The sequence below is a fragment of the Coptis chinensis genome, chromosome 3, assembly GCF_015680905.1.
Source record: "Coptis chinensis isolate HL-2020 chromosome 3, ASM1568090v1, whole genome shotgun sequence".
NCBI lineage: Eukaryota > Viridiplantae > Streptophyta > Magnoliopsida > Ranunculales > Ranunculaceae > Coptis > Coptis chinensis.
The window spans coordinates 1,216,305-1,237,966 of NC_141458.1; the positions used below are offsets into that span (position 1 = coordinate 1,216,305).

At 37.3% G+C, this 21,662-nt stretch overlaps 1 protein-coding gene across 2 annotated transcripts; it reads right to left on the reverse strand.

Moving 5' to 3' along the window:
* Positions 1-562: 562 nt before the first annotated feature.
* On the reverse strand, positions 563-17,840 carry LOC147507091 (mitogen-activated protein kinase kinase SIPKK-like). Of its 2 annotated transcripts, XM_086599824.1 has the most exons (9): positions 17,649-17,840; positions 17,472-17,556; positions 11,634-11,768; positions 3,004-3,228; positions 2,727-2,909; positions 2,365-2,588; positions 1,763-1,808; positions 1,304-1,404; positions 563-971 (listed from the first exon to the last, which is right to left on the reverse strand). In XM_086599824.1, coding segments are annotated over exons 1-9 (1,083 nt in total). In that variant the 5' UTR covers positions 17,732-17,840; the 3' UTR covers positions 563-970. The 2 variants fall into 2 exon arrangements, with proteins under 2 accessions (XP_086455950.1, XP_086455951.1); XM_086599825.1 differs by lacking the exons at positions 563-971; positions 1,304-1,404; positions 1,763-1,808 and having other exon boundaries at positions 2,361-2,588; positions 17,649-17,809.
* Between the last annotated feature and the right edge of the window lie 3,822 nt (positions 17,841-21,662).

The following is a 21,662-nucleotide window of genomic DNA, read 5'->3' on the forward strand; positions in this document are numbered from 1 at the left end:
TCTTTACTCAATTAAAGAGTTAAAGGTTCAACTACAATTAGAGAGCTTCAACTTGCTCCACGTTTAATAGACCTGGAGAAGTTTCTGTTCAGATGTACTCTTCTTTAATATATAGAAAATAGAGGTTATTTGGCTTTTTAGGCGATTGCCTCTATTAAGAAATAATTTGGGATCGAAATTGAGCTTCTCAAGGAAAAAAGAGATGACGGCTTCAAGGGAAGCCAATCATGTCTTGAAATTTTGTTTAATACTATGTCCTAACCTGAAATGGAATTTTGTTATTTCGAACATTTCGTTTGCTACTCTTGTTTGCATCGTTCACCTGGGGGGAATGATTTCTCAGCCCGTTACTTAAGCAATAATCAAATGAGTGGAGAGAATGATCTAGGCGAGAAGGGGGTTATGTGGACAAAAACTAAGTTGGTTAGTCTCTCCCTCTCCCTCTCAACCAAATCCTAACTCTCTCTCTCCTAACCCACAAACCCATCTCTCCCTCTCTCTTCTCCACCCTCCGCTCACGCCCCCACTGCTTGGCAGTTATCTAGTTGTATCTATATACCTCTTTTGAAAAACTAAGACTAGTGCTGTTCAGTTTTTATAATAACTTCTATCAAACCAAACAGAAGGAGGGCAGTTCACTTGCCAATAACTAAAACAACTTTTCCCTCATCTCAAACCCTAATTACTTTCTGAAAAGACTTGCAATTTTCTCCCTCATACGTTGGCATGTGTTTCTCACACTTGTTGAAGAAAAACAAAGACCTCTTCGAGCTTTGGAAAGATGTACTGTTGCCATGCATTATTGATGCTTCTGGTTCCTTCCAAACATCACTCTGTTGACTCTTAAGACTTCACAAAAACCTTTCTTTCCTACAACTGATTAAATATGTAGTGATACCAATGATCATAGAAAAGTCATTTCCTATCAATGTTTCTTTTCTTTACGCTTCCGAATGCTTTCTGACAAAAATCTGGAACAAAAAAAAAGAGCTTCTGAGTCGCAGTTTAGAAATTCATGATCCACTTAATATACAAGTTTCAGTGATTCTACACTTAGAATCAATTGCTTCACTGCAAATTATTTTAAAGATTGGGTCATAGAATGGTCCAGATCATTGAGTGTGTGAAAAATGCATATGGAAATCCACTTGCATAATGCAGCTTATGGTAAGGTATCAATCCATTTGATACCCACAGGGTGAGTAATAGCACTGTCATGGACAGTGTTGACTAAAACAAATTACTCAGACCACAAATTTCTACGAAAGTTCACAAATGCTTCATGTGGAAGTAAAGGATATACCAAATAGGAGCTGAAAAGGTCGCTAGTGGAGACCCTGCATTGGTGAAGTAAGCCGCAAGATCAACGTTCAAGTCCTCATACATTCTAATGAAGCGATGTTCCTGGTTTTTCACATGAAAAGTAAATAATCAGCTGAAAATGTCCAGAGAGATAGAACCAACTCAATCATGATGTGCCCGACCAACTGAATTAGAATTCAGAGGCAAAAGGAGAGAGGAAAACACTCAGAGAATACATGCTTAATAATCGAATGAAGCTTCCCTGGGTCCATCATCCCAGCAAACTTAATTTTAATTGTAATTTGATCCAAATCATGGATTGTTAGTGTTAAGGTTGAATTTCTTCACTTCAATTCCACTTTTCACTCTCATTTATTTGGCATAAAGATTTGGAAGCGACCCAAAACCAAACAACTTCTCATTCACAGTAATAGATATAAAAGGTGTTAAGTATCCTCACCATAAGTTCATGGGCTGTCTGTCTAGCTTTGGGGTCTTTCTGCAAACTGCAGAAAAGTAGATCAACAATTCCTTGTCAGGAAAAAAATATAATAAGATATCAACAAAAAGAAATATGACAGAAACTGAGGTACTGTACATCAGAAATGTATAACAAGGACGTGCAATGTCAATTGTCAAGTATGCCATCCAAGACTAAAAGTACAAGACACAATTAGAATAAAGAACTGAATCACATTGAACAAGCCAGAGTGAAGAAGGGAAAGAAAGGGACTCTTCATTGTCACTTTAATTCAAGTGTCTGTCGTCTCAAAGTAAAGGGGGTTTAGGGCTTATGAGGTTACAATGATAAGAAATCAAGTAAGGGAACATCATTCCAGTGTTAAAAGGGAGGGGGAAGGGGGGGAGGGGGGGGGGGGGAGGAGAATTAAACACATACAAATGTTCACAATTTTGCAGAATGCAATTTTTACCAGGCGGAAATAAATGAGCAAAACTCTGGAGAAAATTGGTGTGCCGATGCTTGAGGCGGAGGTTGATGGGAGAGGGGAGAGGAATTAAACACATACAAATGTTCACAATTTTGCAGAATGCAATTTTTACCAGGCGGAAATAAATGAGCAAAACTCTGGAGAAAATTGGTGTGCCGATGCTTGAGGCGGAGGTTGATCAACAACTGCTTCCATTAGCTCATAACAATTAGTCCATCCTTCCACTTGTTCTGGAGAAGAATAAGGAAAACGCCCCGTTGCACACTCGAGTAATACTAGCCCCAAGCTCCAAATGTCACTTTTGTAACTATATGCTTCGCCACTGATTCTCTCTGGCTATTAAACAAAAATTCCAACATGACTGACTTTAATCGACATATTTCTTATGTGGTTGGAATTCAAAAGTAGGTGTACATTGATCCACGCAGTGAAGAGAAGAAATTAAGTAGTTGATAGATCAGTGAATGTACTCACAGACATATAGTTGTACGTGCCGACAAAGGTATTTCTCTCAGCTGAGGTAGTTGCTAGTATAGCACTCACACCAAAATCAGTTATCTTGACTTCTCCTCTGTGATTGATCAACAAATTAGAAGGTTTCATGTCCCTATGGATTATATGTTTTTCATGATGAAGATACAACAATCCCTTCAGAACCTGTATATACGAGAAAACAACTGACTTAGCACCAAAAAATTTCTTATTGGATGAACAATTTTAGTGAATGTTTTCATATCAAACTAAGACTTGCCTGCTTAGTGATGGAAGCAAGATATTTCTCCGGAATTGAGTTGACTTTCTTTAAAAAATCTGAAAGGGAGCCACCATCCATGTACTCCAAGATGATTGATATGACGCCGTTGTCATAGAACGACTGGTAACACACAGCAACATAAGGACAATGTGCAGATTGATTAATCTTCAGTTCCTGGGCGATATGTCTAACAAGCTCCTCTTGAAAATTTACTTGGATAGCCTGCACGTATAGGGGAGCTTCATAAAATAGAAGTATCTATCCAGATTCCAGAGTTAATAATAGGTATAAAGCTAATATATATTGGCTAATTATACACAAACTTCGTAACATACCCTTCAATAAATAAGGATCAGGATTAGTTTAAACTTGTCACGGACAACTGGAAAATTATTCAGGAAGTGGGACCTAGCCCCGGAACATAATTTCTGCCAACATTTACTTAGGTATTTAGGATGTAAAGTATAACTCATAAAGAACAAGACTGCAGCCAATGATTAGCATAGTTCACACTGTTAGACTAAGTGTAACACCCGTATTTAAAATACGTATTTATTTATTTATTAATTTATTTATTTAAAATTTGATTGGATTGGATTTGGGATATGTGGGCTTGGTTTCTGGGCCCGAGTCTGTGTTGGGCTTGGGTTTCAAACCCAAGTATATATTCGTATTGTTCTGGAGAATAGGGTTCTTAGATAATAAAATATAATAAAAATGAAGGCAGAGATAGAAGCTGGATTGCTAGAATGTTGGAGCGCGACGATTCGAACTATGATGAATTCGTAGGAGCTGTTAATACAGGTGAGTAGTTAGTTTTTCTACTTCACGTGTATACGGAAACAGCCTTAATGTTCAATGTTTTTCACTCATTTTTTACTGTTCGTTCTTCCTCGTCGTTTGTCGTTATTGTTAAATTATGTTGAAAACTTTGAAATCGACATTTAACTGTCGAAGTTTGATTGGCCTGTTAATGGCGTCGTTGCGAGCCCAAGATAAGGGAATTGTCCTGCCTTACTACCTTATTGTTGTTTGAACTTTTTCTGTTGCGGTGGGTTTGTATTGGTTGATGTCGGGGTCAAATGCTTGATGATTGGTTATTGACGGTGGTGTGGGTGCTGTTGGAAGACTCGAAGAAGTCGTTAATGGGGTTGCAAGCCTGTTCCAGCATGTGGCGTGAACTGTTAGTGTTGTGGTTTTTGGTTGATTTCTAAAGAAGGATTGATGTCGGGGGGAGTAAGGGCTTTTATGTTTGGCAGTTGAGGATTGAATGGGTGGGCTGTTGAAGCTTGGAGAATGCTTGACCAGTTAGTAATGGCGGCTGGAGAAAACCGCCAGTAAATATTTAGTTGAACTGTTTTTGTTGTTGTGTTTTTGAATGGATTGTTGATTGTTGAGGTTTGAGTGATTGCTGGATTGGGTGGGGGCTGTCGGAGGTGGTAGAAGCCATTAATGGCAGACGGTCCAGATCTAATTTGGAGGAAGGGGATGGTTTTAACTAATCGAGTTTTTGTTTTTGTTAAAGTCGTTGGAGTTTTTCCCCTGAGCAATTTTGGATAGATTAGGAGTGCCGGTGGGTGGAACCTGTGGTGGTCGATCCGGTGGTGGAGGGATCTGCTGGAGGAAGAAGAAAGAGAGTGCGATCCGGTGCTCCCGGATGTATTTTAAGTTCATTAAATCTGTTTAGTTCGTGGGACTTGGGCCGGAATCTAATTTTCTGTTTTAGGCCGAAATAAATCTTTTGGTTGGGCCAGTTCTATTTTGTTTCTTTGGGCCCAATTTTGGTTGTTTGGTTGGGCCAGTTCTATTTTGTTCTTGGGTCAGACCACTTTAGTTTTCTTTGGGCCGAACCAACTAAAGTTTTGGGTCAGTTTCAAGTTTGTTTTGGGGCCGGGTTCTAAGGTTTGGGGTTTGGGCTCGGCTAGTTAGGTCCGAACCGTTACTTTAGTCATAAGCCCATGAGCCATACACCTTTGACTTTAGCCGTGAACCATGGCTATGACCATGAACTTGTTGAACATGAAAATGATGTGTTGACTTTTATTTTGACCGTTGACCATTGATAGTTGTCCGTTGACCGTTGAATGTTGATTTTTTATAGATTTTCACATATTTAAGAATAAGAACAAATGTAGTAATAAAATATTGTCGAGATTGTATAACCTTGTTTGTCATTATCTAATTAAGATTTGACTTGAGTAGTGTGTAAAACATATAATATATTGGCACGTAACAAGAGGAAAATTCTAATAATAAGACTTAGATATATACGTTTTTATGATAATTAAATTATATACAGACTTAGATTCATGGACTTTAGTATTGGGTTTTGATGGTGACTTGAGTTCACATAAATATATTAAACGAATACGTTACATGATTGATTACTATTATGAGTTGCTACTTAAATAAATTGTAGTATTTATGAAGGCTTGAGATATTCCATATAGTATGGTGCAATATATAATTGACACGTGAAATAATAAGTTTCGAAATTTGATATAGAGATATTTGGATATCGTGCAATGAATAGTATTGGCACATGATAATGTGGATTGTATTATAACGAGAAACGTTGAGCTTCAGTACAATTAAATATACTGGCATGGGATAGAATAAAAATTATTCTGAGATATATATGTCTGACACTTGAATAAATTACGTAACGAAAATTCTAGAACCTAGCTACCACAACTCATGGGATTTGCCTTGGTGATGGGCGTATGTGATATGATTGGCCCTTCTGGCGTAGCCGAATAGTGGCTTGATTATTCCGTTCGCAAAATTTGATCGAGACGCGCAATATTTTATACCGTATAATGGCAGTACTCACATAATGGCTTTCGTGTGAGGGTTACCTGGTGTGTGGCATCCCGCTCAGGATAATTACGCACGGAGTGGTTCATTATGTGAAGGGAGGCATGTGGATGTACATGTTCGGCGTTGGGAAGCGATTATGGTAGTCAAACTAGGTAAGACATAGATACGACGTGATTTTAGGGACACGCAAAGAAAACCTTAAATAATATAATTATAGTAATATGTTGGTTAACTATATATCTTTAAATATATTATTGTATATGGCTTTGCAAAAAGGTGGGTCAAACTAATTACTTGGGCAGAGACGACCCACTCTGTAATTGAGCATGAAATGCGGTACGGATATAATATGTTTGGTTGGTTATTTGTTTAGTTAGAACCTAAAGGCCTCGATGGAGGAACTACATGCCTTATTTATTATGCGTATAGTTTGTTGTGTGGTTAGTGGAAAGTTAAGGCGCCTCAGTGGAGGAACTACCTGCCTTATTTATTGTAGTTAAGAATGTTGTATTAGTTGTTAGAAGTTAAGGCGTCTCGGTGGAGGAACTAACTGCTTTATGGATTGTGTATGTATATGTATAAATATATATTGTATTTTAGAGCTACTCACACCAGCATTGTTTATAATGCTGACCGATTTGCATGTTTGCTTATCGGGCGTGTTCATTAAATGAACATAGTTGATAAGTCTTGACATATTTCATGTTGAAAAAGATTGGTTGTTGCTTGTGGTTTGCATTAGCGTCGTATTCAGGATATGTTTTGTTTTCCTTTAAGGTGTAATAGATTTTTTGTTGAGACAAATGTTGTTTTATATTTTCAGTTATATTTATAATTTAATCAGTTTTGTGAATTTTTATAATGAAGAGGACTTTTGTTAATTTGAAATTTTTATTGGTTTTTAATTATCTGCGTATTTAAACTGATTATGGGTTTTTGGGAGTGGAGAGTGCATCACACCTCGAAAATCGAAGAGTCGGAAACAAATATTGTTTTTCCGAATTCTGTCGAAATTCGGAGTGTGACACTAAGTCAAGATCACATCCCCAAGGATGCGTAACTAGCTCAGGAGATTCAAACATCTAGTGAGATAAGAGTTTGTTTTAAATTCTGTTTTACTGATGTTTATCCAAAACCATGTGTAACAATAATTCAAGTATAAACAGACTCTCACTCCCACCTGAAAAGGTACGAGTGATTTCACCAGACTATAGGTCTTTACATGGTATCAGGCCGTTGATCCTAATCAACAATTTTCACTTAACTTGTTTGCTACAATGGCTTCAAACTCATCTTCCAATAATACTGCTCTCCAAACAGCTCACATTCATCATCTCATATCAGTGAAACCTGACAACAGTAACTACTTACTATGGCTTACACAGTTTAGGCGACTATTGAAAGGCTATGACCTTGAAGGGTATGTTGATGGGACGCTGGCATGTCCTCCTTGTACTCTATCTGCAACTGATTCTACCATCAAGCCAGCCTATCTACAATGGCAGAAACAAGATCAGGTTCTCCTTGGATGGTTGTTGTCTTCTCTTTCGAAAGCAGTTCTTGCTTAGGTTGTTGGATTGAATACATCTCGTGAAGTTTGGGTGGCTCTAGAGAAGCATTACGCTTCAACATCACGAGCAAGAATTATGCAGCTTCGACGCGAGTTACAAACCTTGTGCAGAGGCTCCAAATCTATGCAAGAGTATTTTCTGCATGCCAAACAATTGGCTGACAGTCTTGCCGCTTCAGGACACCCAGAACATGAAGAAGATCTTCAACAAATTATTCTTGGTGGTCTCAATGTTGTGTATGAGGCTATTGTTACCACACTTACTGCTAGAATGTTTGATATCAACATGGAGGACTTCTTCACTCATTTTTTAGCTTTTGATATGCGACTTGAAGCCCAAATTGCACTACTACAGCAGCAAACTGTTGCTAATGTTGCAGCTCAGTATCGCAATTTGCCCACACAGCCTAGATCAAACCAAAACAGATCTCGTCCAAATTATGGCAATCAATATCGAAATTGAGGTCAGAGAAACATCAGCCGACCTCAGAATCGTCCTCAACCTGTGCAAAATGCAACTGGCCCATGCCAAATGTGTGGTAGGCGAAATCATGTTGCCCTTGATTGTTGGTATCGTTTTGACAGGAAGTTTCAAGCCTCCTCTTCTAACTCAGTAGCATGTGTTGCTGCACCTGGATCTATTGCAAATGGAGAATGGATACCAGATACAAGAGCTAATAATCATCTCACCTCAGACTTCAATAATCTCCATCTCCCTACAGAGTATGATGGTCTTGACCAAGTTCGAGTCGGTAATGGTACAAACCTTCCCATCCTTCCCATTGCAAACATTGGTACTGCCTCTTTTACTTATAACTCCAAAAAATTCCATTTAAATAAACTTTATCATGCTCCAAATATATCTGCAAAACTTCTTTCAGTTTCCAGTTCTCCAAAGATAATAATGTGTTCTTTGAATTTCACCCAAATATTTTTGTTGTGGAGTGCCGCACAAGGAAGGTGCTTCTACAAGGCCAGAATAGGAGAGGTCTTTACAGTTTCGATCATGCTTGTGAGTTGCGAAACCCGGTTTCATCTCCTTCAGCCCACCTCTCAGTGTCTCTTCCGCTTTGGAATCAACGTTTAGGACACCCGATGATTAAGACAGTCAATAAAATTGTTAAGTCTAGCTTTTTACCAGTGTCTAGCAAGTTGTTTACATTTTGTCATTCATGTCATGTTAGTAAGAGTTAAACACTCTCTTTTCCTTCCAGTTCCACTTTATATAATAAACCTTTAAGTTTAATTGTCTCAGACTTATAGGGTCCTTCCCCAATATTATCTAGAGATGGTTTTCGTTATTACTTGCTACTTATGGATGTTCACACTCATTATACTTGGATTTATCTGCTTGCAAAAAAATCTGATGTTTTACTAACTTTTATCACATTTAAAATCAAAAATCTCACTGGACGTAAAATAAAAAAAAATCAGTCAGACAATGGTGGGGAATACAAGAAATTCTCCCCATACCTTGATGGTCAAGAAATTTTTCACAGTTTCTCATGTCCCATACATCAAAACAAAATGGGCTAGCAGAACGCCGTCATAGGCACATTGTTGAAACTAGAATATCCCTCTTAAATCATGCTTCAGTCCCCTTGAGTTTTTGGGTTGAAAGTTTTACAGCAGCATGTTTTTTAATTAATCGCCTACCAATGTCTCTGTCTGTACAAAAGTCTCCACTTGAGCTTTTCTTTGGTACAAAACCTGATTACAACTCACTTAGGGTGTTTGGATGTCTATGTTACCCACACTTAAGACCATACAGTCCTCATAAGTTGGCCCCTAGATCTCTTCCTTGTGTGTTTATTGGTTATTGTAATGCTCATAAAGGTTACTTGTGTTATTATCGTCCTACACATCGGGTTTACCTCTCTCAGCATGTTCGATTCGTAGAGACGACCTTCCCTTTTGCAGATGAGTCTAATAGTCCATATACACTCCCTTTATCCTCACCAGTATCACATTTGATTAAATCCCCACCACCCCACTCTATTAAGCCTTTACCTAGTTCTTCACCCACATTACCCGTACCCATGCCTACTCCAACACATGACAATAACCAATCAGACACTACATCATCCTCTCCCATACCATTGCCCTTGTCAAACATTAACACGTCTCAACCCAACTCCTCACCAGCACACTCCCTTGACATCCAACCATTTCCTACAGAACCAATACAAAACCTTGTCCCACCTCCACCACTATTGTTTTTAACTGCTACTATGTATCCTTCGCAGGCTGGTGACACTGATGAACCTACTTGCTTCACACAAGCTTCCATTAATCCACATTGGCGTCGTGCAATGGATAATGAAATGAATGCACTTATCAGGAATGGAACATGGACACTAGTACCGTCTCAGGCAAATATGAATATTGTGAAAAACAAGTGGGTTTTTCCACTCAAACGTAAGGTTGACGGGTTGACGGGTCTATTGATAAACATAAGGCACGTCTAGTTGCAAAAGACTTCAATCAGCTGCCAGGTATAGACTATGGTGAAACATTTAGCCCGGGTGTCAAGCCTTGCACTATTCACATTGTCTTATCAATTGCACTAATGAACAAGTGGCCAATTCGGTAACTCGATGTCCAAAATGATTTCTTGCATGGCATATTGAATGAAGAGGTCTACATGCAGCAACCATCAGGCTATGTTGATAAAAGGTACCCAACTCATGTATGCCAACTCCACAAATCACTTTATGACCTGAAACAGGCCCCTCGTACATGGTATTCTCGACATAGTACATATCTCACTAGCCTTGGTTTTGAGATTTCTAAAGCAGATACCTCACTTCTTATAAGACATACTCCGAATGCTATATTCGTATCTACGTTGATGATATTCTTGTTACTGGGTCTGACTCTAAGCTTATTGATGAGTTGATTATTCAACTACATTCTGAATTTGCTATCAAGGACTTGGGCAGCTTACACTATTTCTTGGGTGTTGAGGCTATCTCTCACAATGACGGCTTATTCTTATCACAGCGCAAATATGTTGTTGAACTCTTATGCTGCACAAAACTTGATGGGGTAAAGCTTATTCATACTCCTCTAGCTGCTAACACTCAATTAACAAAGGAAGGGAGCTATAAGTTTTCAGATCCGACACTTTACCGAAGTGTAGTTGGCGCCTTGCAGTACCTTACATTTACAAGACCTGACATTTCGGTCATTGTAAATAAAGTCTGTCAGTTTATGCATGACCCAACAGATGATCATTGGACTGCAGTTAAACGAATCCTACGGTATCTGAAAAGTACAGCAGACTATGGATTGGTTCTTCATCACCCATCTACCTTACAACTTCATGCCTACTCTGACGCCGATTCGGCTGGCTGCCCGGATGATAGGCGTTCCACTAGTGGGTATTGTGTATTTCTTGGTGGGAATTTAGTTTCGTGGAGTGCTCGCAAGCAGAAAACTGTCTCTCGTTCAAGCAGAGGCTGGATACCATGGCCTGGCTATTGCTACAGCTGAAGTGATCTGGATTCAATCATTGTTGTCTGAACTTGGCATCTCTCATTCTGCTCCAACACCACGGTGTGATAACTGCTACATATCTCACAGCCAATCCTGCCTTTCACACAAAACATATTGAAATCGACTATCATTTTGTGCGAGAATGGATTGCCCAAATGAAGTTCAATGTCCAGTTTATCTCCACAAAGGACCAGCTAGCTGACATTTTTACCAAGGGCTTGGGAGCACCACAGTTTCAGAAATTGCGAGACAAGTTAACCATTCGCCCACTCGTGCTTAACTTGACCGGGGGTGTTAGACCAAATCAAGATCACATCCCTAAGGATGCGTAACTAGCTCAGGAGATTCAAATATCTAGTGAGATAAGAGTTTGTTTTAAGTTCTGTTTTACTAATGTTTATCCACCTGAAAAAGTACGAGTGATTTCACCAGACTATAAGTCTTTACACACACGTCTGCAGATGTAGTGGCTGAATAAGTTTCATACAGGGGGTCCTACTCAGTATATCTCTTAAGTCTTACCCTGAAGCCTACATTTACATGATTATAGAACCTTAACCAACTAGTACATACAATGGAGAACTAAGAAGTTTTATTAAAGATTTTGATGGACCATTTTTTATGATTGTCTTGAGTACATCTAATGACAGACAAGTTTATGATTTCCATGAGTACAGCTACTGAATTAGGTACAGAGAAACAGTTGAAAGAGGGTAAAAAGGGCTGTGTTATACAATACCTTAAGAGCAAAAAATTGGCCCGTCCATTTGTGTTGCACCAGTTGTACAGTCCCGCTACTACCCTTTCCTACTACTTTGATTACATCCATGTCCCCCAGGCACAACTGGTTGTCAGTTGGTTGTATAGGAGGTGGCTGAACGCAAAAACAATCCAGAAGATGGTAAGGCCAAATGTGTAATGCAGTTACAGAAAAGAAATCAATCTCCGCTTGAAAGTGAGATAATCAAATTCACCTACTGGTTTTAACCAATTCTCTTCTTTTAGTAGTATATAGCATGAGACAGATAGCAATACTTAATCACAAAATTAATCCATTGTTAATATCATACTTAATCACATAAGTAATCTCTTAAGTATTTATTTGAGGTGTGCATGCTCGGTACTACTACAATTGCTCGTTAGTTCCAAAAAATCACGTTGAAAGCAGTTATATTTTTCTTTATGGAATTATGTTTTGCAGGAGAAATTTCCTATCAAGCAAACACATTAGTAATGTGTGTAACAATTGCTGTGATGATGTTATCAAATGAGGAGTCATTGGTCACAAAGGTATTACAAAAGACAAACTCCCTTAGTAGCACATTTTGTTTTAGTTTATCAAGCACGGCAAAACCTTGATCACATAAGGAAAATGCCATAAAAATATATTATGGCATTGAATTGCAAGAAAAGTTTAGTGCATTTCCTAGTAAATTTACTTCCATAAATATCATTTGAGATTTCAAAATATATATGGCACATTATTGCACCATGCCATGGCTCTTTTTAACCCAATTCTTATTACTAATTTTTCAAATCAGAGCAAAAGTTCCAGCAGTCATCATCTTCGGTGACTCTTCGGTTGATTCAGGTAACAATAATCATCTTTTGACAGTACTAAAGAGTGATTTCAGGCCATATGGACGTGATTTGGCGGAAGGTAAACCAATGATAATGATTCAAAATCAGATAACAAGCAACTTTTTTACTACCCCAAAGTCCCAAATAATCAGAGAGTTACTGAGTTATACTCCAAGTCAGCACAAGACAAAGAAGGCACATCAGCAGAATTAGTTATAACAAATTAGCAGTTACTTAACTAACTCTAGTTGACAATTGTCTGTAATTAATCATAGTTAGTTACTAACTCTAGTTAACCATAGGTCGGCTGTAATCTCTATAAATAGAGAACATGTAACAGAATGAGATCATGTAAATAAACTCATTTCATTTAGAAATTGTTCATGGTATTAGAGCCTTCGCTCTTAAGCTTCTTGATCCTCCAATAAAGCTTCAAAGAAGCTCACTTCCGCCATTAGAGATGAACTTTAAGCTTCAACAAGCTACGTTTTCTTCATTTCTACTTCTCATTTCTCAATTCTTTCAATCAATCCTTCTCTCTTTAAACCAATTTCTCACTCTGTTCGTTTCAATTCTTGTCTAAATCTTCTATCAATCATCGAAATTCTAGACAAGATTTCAAAACTTTGAAATCAAAATGACTTTAGAATCCCACTCCCAAGCTTTTTCTTCTACAAATCAATCTCCAACAATGAATTCGATTAACATCACACATTTTGTCCCAATCAAACTAACAAAAGAAAATTTCTTACTATGGAAATCTTTATTCATGCCTGTTCTTCGAAGCAACAATCTGATGTGTTTCATTGATGGAACAAGTGCTTCTCCACCGCAATTTATCATCGACTCGACTTGAAACAAATTGATCAATCCTGATTTTGTTAACTGGCAACGTAATGATCAAACACTACGCATCTGGCTCAATGCAACCATTTCAGAAAGCATTCCACCTTTATGTAATTAGAGCTTCTACATATAGAGATCTCTGGCTCGTGTTAGAGAGACGGTTTTCTGCTTCTACAAGGCCTCATATTCATCAACTCAACTCAAGACTACAATCCATCACAAAAGGTAACTCTACAATGTTTGATTTCTTACAAAAAGTTAAAGAAATTGCTGATTCACTTATGGCTGCTGGAAATCCTGTTAATGATCGAGATTTAGTGCACCATGTCTTAAATGGGCTGTCTCATGAATATGATGCATTCAACACTTCTATAAGACTCAAAACAGAAGTAAACTTTGCTGAACTATATGGATTGTTACTAAGTGAGGAGATCAACATTCTATCAAGACAACAAGCATTACTTGAAACCACTCCACAAGCATTTGCAGTAAACTACTCTGTTGCATGGGTACGCCCTAATTTCCTCTGTATCTCGTACCCGTGTCCTGCGGACACTGGTACGGACACGGACACGGACACAGACACCCGGACACAAGCAAAACAGACCCTAATTCTCAGATCTCGCCGTGTCCAAATCGTCGTACCCGTGTCCAAACCAGACACTCCGTCCAGTACCCATGCAACACAGGTAAACTATAATCATGGAAATAGCAACCGAGGAAGGGGTGGTTATTCCAACAGAGGAAGATGAGGATGACATTATAACTCTGGAAGAAATAACAACTATTGAAGAGGGTCATACTCAAATTTCAATCCAATACGAGGTTCTGGCTCAAATTCTGCATCACATGGTCAATTCAAGGAGAACTCTTCAACAGTAAGTTGGACACAATCAAGGCCAACCCGTCAGATTTGTGACAAACAAGGTCATGTAGCTATCGACTGCTACAATCGCATGAACTATAGCTACCAGGGAAGAATTCCTACTTTAAGGGTTCAGGCTATGGCATCTAGGTTATCCTCTCCTCAAGCAAACTTCACTGCTGACACACCAAACAGCAACAATGCTGATAACAATTTCAATCCTCACAACTCCAATTACAATTCTCATCATGATACTAATGATTCATACAGTGAAAATAGAACTAACTGGATTGTTGATACTGGCGCCACAAATCACTTAACACCAAATCTAAGCAATCTCTCCACTGCAAATGATTATGCTGGTTAAGTGGTAATTGGTAATGGCAAAGGTCTGTGTATATCTCATGTTGGAAATTCAATTATGCACACACTACACTCATTTTCTCACATTGCATGTACCTGCCATTTCACAAAATTTGTTATCAGTTCATAAATTCACCAAAGGCAATAATTGTTCTCTTACCTCTACTCCAACTGATTTCTATGTTAAGGACAATCAAACTGGGAAAATCACTTTCCAAGGGAGCCACAGACATGGACTCTATCCAATGCAATTCAATCATGGTTCAAGATCATCTCCTGCACATTCCAGTCATTCATTTCTTAAAGCTTCATTCACTGCTCTTGTTGGTGAAAAAGCTCCTGCATCAGTATGGCACCAAAGAGCTGGACATCCCTCCAGCCATGTCATAAGTAGAATAATTTCTACTTTTCAGTTGCCTATTACAAAGTGTAATAATATTGTATATTGCACAGCTTGTACTCTTGGTAAGAGTACAAAAGTACCTTTCACTTTGTCTCAAATAGTGACTTCTCAACCATTAGAGTTGCTACATACTGACCTATGGGGTCCCTCTACCATTCCATCTCATGTTGGTTATCTTTACTATGTCTCTTTTATAAATGACTTTTCCAGATTTACTTGGATATTTCATTTGTTTCACAAGTCAGATTTCTTCATTGTGTTTCAAGCTTTTAAAGCAAATGTTGAAAATTTTTTGAATTCCAAAATCAAAACTCTAAGATCAAATGGAGGGGGTGAGTACACCAGTACTAAACTAGAAAACAACCTTAAACTTCATGGCATTTCAGCTCAATACTCATGTCCTCACACACCCAAGCAAAATGGCATAGCTGAGAGAAAACATAGACATCTCATTGAAATGGCTAGAACCCCCATTGCTCATAGTAACGTTCCCCCTAGGTATTGGGTTCACGTTTTTCAAACTAGTGTGTACTTGATCAACAGATTACCTACAAAATCACTTTCATATCATTCACCTCTTCAGAAACTTTTTCATTTGTCTCCTAACTACTCATTTCTTAAAGTTTTTGGTTGTTCATGTTTTCCATGGTTACGGCCATACACTACAAATAAACTTCAAGCAAAAAATAAAGAATGTTTGTTTCTTGGCTACAGTCAAGATCACAAAGGATAACAATGCTTGGATCTTAACACAGGCATAATACATGTGTGGCATGTGATTTTCAATGAAAACTCTTTCCCATTTAAAAACACAATTCCTACATCTATACCATCATTACCATCTGCTACAAAATTGTACATTCCTCCTTTATATTCTCCCATAATTCATAATCATCTCACTTACATTCTACTGCCACTCATAACCTTCTTACTTCAGAGTGTATTCATGTGTCAGAAAATTTAGCCCCTCATCTTTCAGAAAGGTCAAGTTCCACTCCTTTTTCAGAAAATTCAATCCCTCACCAAACCTCACCAAATGATCCTCCTCTGCACTCAAGTAATAACAACTATCCAACTTCTACCATCACTCCAACTCCAAGTTTTTTTTTTTTGGCAAGCCTGTTTTAAATGAGATCAGTAACTCTTTGATTACACGCTCAAAACAGCACACAACATCTATCCAACCAGTGCACTCAATGACTACAAGGTCAAAACAAGGCATTTTCAAGAAGGTGTATTCAGCAACTAAACATCCAATCTCTGCCTACCTAATCAACACAAAACCACAAAAGCCCGTTCCAACATGTTATACACAGGCAATTAAGGATGCGGATTGGAGATCAGCCATGACTACAGAATACAATCCTTTGATGAATACAAAGACCTGGACTCTTGATCCCTATGATCCATCTTTCCATGTTGTAGGAAACAAGTGGGTGATGGCTCTATAGACAAATATACAAAGCCCAACTGGTGGCAAAAGGTTACCACTAGCAACCTGGAGCTAACTTTACTGAAACATTTAGTCCAGTTGCCAGTTCTACTACTATCAAATTCACTCTTGCTATAGCAATCCAGTAAAACTGGTCACTAAGACAGTTGGATGTTTCCAATGTTTTCCTCCATGGTGATCTCAAAGAGACAGTGCATATGTTGCAGCCTCCTGGGTTTATTGATTCCACCAAACCCAATCATGTGTGCAAGCTTCACAAGTCTTTATATGGACTAAAGCAAGCTCCTAGAGCATGGTCTGAAAAAGGGATCACAAAGCGAGTATGCTTTAGAGGTTCTACAGAGAGGTTCAATGGAAGATGCTAAGCCTTGTACAACTCCATGTTCAACAACACTCGAGTTGAATAACACAGATGGTGATGTATTACCTGATCCTACACTACATAGAAGTCTTATTGGTGCTCTGCAATATTTGCTTTGGACAAGACCAGATTTGTCTTATGCAATCAACTTATTATGCCAGTTCATTGATGCTCCCAGAACAACTCACCTAGTCGAGTGAAAAGAATTCTCAGATTCCTAAAAGGCACTATCTATTATGGAATCATGCTCAACAAGGGCCCACAACACATCACAGCTTACTCTGATACAGATTGGGCTGGGTGTCTTTTCACAAACAAGTGGTTTTTGTATTTTTCTATGGAAACAGCCCTATAAGTTGGAGTTCAAAGAAGCAGCCAACAGTATCAAGATCCTCTACTGAATCTGAGTACACATCTCTTGCTTACACTGCCACCGAGCTATATTGGATACGTAAGTTACTTAAAAGATTTGTACATTTACTTGTCTGAACTACCACTACTATACTGTGACAATGTAAGTGCAATTCCTTTGTCTTCCAATCCAGTATTTCACTTCAACCATCAACTTGAGAGTTATAACCATAGTTAGTTACTAACCCTAGTTAACCATAGGTCGGTTGTAATAATCTCCATAAATAGTGAATCATAACTAAAAAAAAATGAATGCAGGAGAATAGATAATAAAAATGAAAAGTTAAATCTTACAACTTCTTCTTGAGTTTGAGAAACAATTCGAACCCCATCTTTGTTAACAAGTAGATCACCATCTCTAAATGTCCCACTCTGAGTCCTAAACACATTAAACAACAACATAAAATTCAAATCACATAACATTAACAAAATATCATCAGATCTTTGGAAAAAAAAATATATAAAACATACAGGAATTTGGCAAATGAATCTTCATCTGTTGATGGTACAGTAAGTTTCAACTTACGATTTGATGAACCCCCTTTCTTCTTCATACCCAACTACACCTTCAAATCTCTCTCTCTCTCTCTCTCTCTCTCTCTCTCTCTTTCTGTGTTTGAAAAATGAAAGTGAGTGTGGTGAGGTTGGTCGGTTTTATTATTACCCGCGCGACTTTTCTTCTGTGGAATTTTGGACCAAAAAGTAATAACACGTGCGTTATTGTTGGTCAATTGGTCAATGGATAGTTTGACTTTGACTTCCTTCCCACATATTATTATTCTGTCAAAATGTTGAAATCGAAAGGTGAAAACTTGGGTTCAGAGTCACCTCTACACTCCAATAAACAAAAAAAATGTCAAACGCTTTTTTCCTGGGGCAAAGTGTGACGGACTATCTGTCGTCTTTATGTCATGATGATGATGATAGTTAGTGTAGTTCATTTCTATTATAAGGTAGTTTTTATACGTTAATATTAATAAAATTTTATCTTTACTGATAAAAAAAAATAATGTCATCATTGAGTATTTATTTATCACTAACTCAAACCATAATACGAGCTTAAATACCAAATCTAACTCACAGACGTTGGTGATAATAAATGAATGCACTCTAAGTAAGCCAGCTCATTATCAGTAATGTCAACACACATGGAGAAAAAGAGTCATGAGTCGATAGATAATCTTGTGTGTGCGAAACTGGCAAGGCCATGGCCAATGAAATAATTGAAAGTAATAAGTCGATAGAAAGAAAGAAACCTCTTACAAAAGCAATATTTGTTGACCAATTATGTGGTTAATGATGGGTGTAATAAATAAAAATTAAAACAAAATGTAAAAAATATAAAAATTTCTTTGGGTATTGCGATAATTAGAAATGAATTTTCTGTATCAGGAGAACTCCGCATTGATATAGAATGTTAGAGTTAGACTTCTAGAAATACAAACTAGGGTTGGTCAAGATAATAAATATTTCTAAAGGGTATTATATTGTGTTGGGGTAAACTCGTAATTATAACAAAATTATAAGGGCACAATAGAGACACAAAAAGTGACCAAGAGTCACATTTTTTTTTTTTATATTATAAATTTACTGGATTGTAGGTGGGAGCAAGATTTTTAAGGTAGTAAAGATGTATGATAAAATAATTCTGCAAATCGCATTAAGTTTCGCAAATCGCAAAAGGTTTTACAAAATATTGTGGTTTAGATACACATGGAATGCAATACCTTTATTTTAGATCTTTAATGTACTTACCGGAGCGTATTGTTGCTTAATATTGTCTATCCTGATTTGATAGACTAACAATATTAATATATTATTGCTCAGTATGTAGTCTCGCTATGATGTGGTTTTATGACTATGTTTGTGTCCGTAATATCTGATTTGAAAGTTGTTAAGTATGATTTTTATTTTTTATAAAATAGTATCTAATCTTTTGTTATTTGCTATTTATTGTAATCATAGGTTTACGGTGAAAGGAATAGAACATTTGATGTATCTAAAGTGTCAAACTATTAGACTTTATACATAAAGTTTTATTTTGTTTGTTTGTTTTTTTTTTTTTTTTTTTTTTTTTTTAAGTTAGATTATATGTATACGTATGATTTTTTTTTCCTCATATAAATTGTACGAGAGTTATCACTAGGACCATCTATCTAATATTCTAATCTAAGTGATATAAAAACTTAGATTACAACAATATCCATTTTATCGCTAGTAAATCAATTAAGAAAACTGCCCTATAATTTGAAAAAACAACAATATATAGTTTTATTTGTACAAGTAAATTATAGTAAAATTATGCTTGGTTTAAAAACATGATTCGAAATTATAGTTTTGATTTTTATACAACCAAAGGAGATGGCTCTATTATGGTTTATCGACCGGAGAGCGGTTACTACCTTGGGTTGTACAAAACCCGGAAACTATAATTTCGGAATCATGCATTTCTCGAAGCATAATTTTACTTAATTTACTAGCGATGAAATGGATATTGTTGTTTTCCAAATTATAGAGACAGTTTTCTCATTTCGTTAACAATTGTCTTACCGGACATTTCGTCGCTTGTGAAGAGCAAATATGTGATGGCATTGAGTTGAATCAACTTTTCTTTGTCCATGCAAAGTCGTCTATGTCTTTTGAATGGTTTTTTCTCATTTACTCCTTCGCCAGTTAATTGAGTGTCTGTAGCCATGTACACACCCCACTCAAAGTGATAGACACATGCAATTGTCATACCTGAAGATTTGAGGTTTAAGAAGAATAAATGAGAGATCGGGGTTTAAGAAGAAATGACATTGGGGTTTTATGAAGGAAGACGAAAACGGCTATGTTTTTTGGTTTTAACTTTTAAAAGGGAAGAAGAAATTGGGCCTAGGCTTTAGATCGGCTATGTTCTCCAATTACGTGGTATTTTCTTCTTAACTTTTTAAGATCGGCTATGTTGGCATAAACCTCAATGTTAGTTTGTAAGATGGGACTAGTTGATTAATAATTAGACCGAAGGTTTGTATTCGTTAGAGTTGATCTCATTGGGCACTATAATTTGTTTTTGTTTTGTTTTGTTTTGTTTTGTTTTTTTTTTTTTGTTTTTTTTTTTTTTTTTTTTTATGGTAATCTAACTAAGTTTTGATATCACTTAGATTAGAATATTAGATAGATGTGTTAGAACTTTTCTCTTTAAGGTGTACCTACATAGATCATACACATTACACAATTGTTAATTGTCGAACTACGCCCGAAAGTGACATTGAGAAGACTCACTAAACCGCGGATCTTAAAAGTAACATGACCGAAGCCATTTACATGTATCAAACCACACGTGTCAAGTCATGACACGCGTGTATAAAATGAGTAATTGCGCAGATACTTTTGGGCTTAAGCCAGATTTCTATTATCGTGATGATTTCGCCATAATGAAATACACCCATAATATATAAGTTGAGGTCCCCACCCCAAACCCCATTCGATTCTCATAAGTTTTCCATTTGAAATGGTAAACAAAAGGGTTTTGGAGTGGAAGACAACAACGTTCCGCTGCTGCTTATAGGACTTGCTTTATGAACGCTATGGCTTCAGGTATGTCCTATTATAATTAAGTTTTCTTTATTGATTGACATGCGATTTTGGGTTATAGAGAAATCTTAACAATTGGTATCAGTCGCCGACATGTTAGTCATTAAGAAAACATACGGTTTATTTTCTTATACAATTAAAATTAAAATTGAGAAAAATCAGTTTTTTTTTCGGTTTCAACGTTATTGAACCGTCGGATTCCGGCGACCGGATTTTTCTGGGGTCGGGATTTGTGGAGTCAATACTTCATCATCTAAGGATCATATCCAACGGTGGATGATGGGTTTTGATCGCCAGTTATGGTGGGTATCGCCGTCGAAGGTTGAAATCGAAAATTCCCGAAACTGTATTTTCTGTCAAGTTTGGACTTTTGGATCTCCTTCGGGTTTGGATGTATGGTGCTGAGATTTTCCAGGATTGATCTCTTTATACCATATTTTAAATCCGTACGGTGGCTTGTAGGTTTTGATCTCAGATTCATGTCGTTAACTGATGTTAAAAGTGATTAAAAACTCGTTTTTTATATTGAATCTGGCGTTTTTAAAATCTATGTATCTCGGAGATGCAGTGTCCAATGGGGCTGAAATTTGGTGTGGTGGGTTGTGTGATGGTCGAGATGACATCTGACGGTCGAAACTTGTTTTGTATCGTTCAGTTGATGGGATTAATGGAGGCAGTTTGGGGTTGGAAAACTATGAAGTTTTTTTTGCACTCTGTTCTTTGAAAGTGACGATGAGTTTCTTTTCTCAAAGTCAACTCACCTGGTGCAAGTGAGTTTTAAAACCGATCCCCACATAAATTTTTTTTTTTTTGGGTTTTTTCTTTTAAAGCCCACTAAAAGAGAGATTGTGTTTTATTAAAGTATGCTCCATAGCCCAAAGTCCAACTCGACCCATAAATTAGATTGGT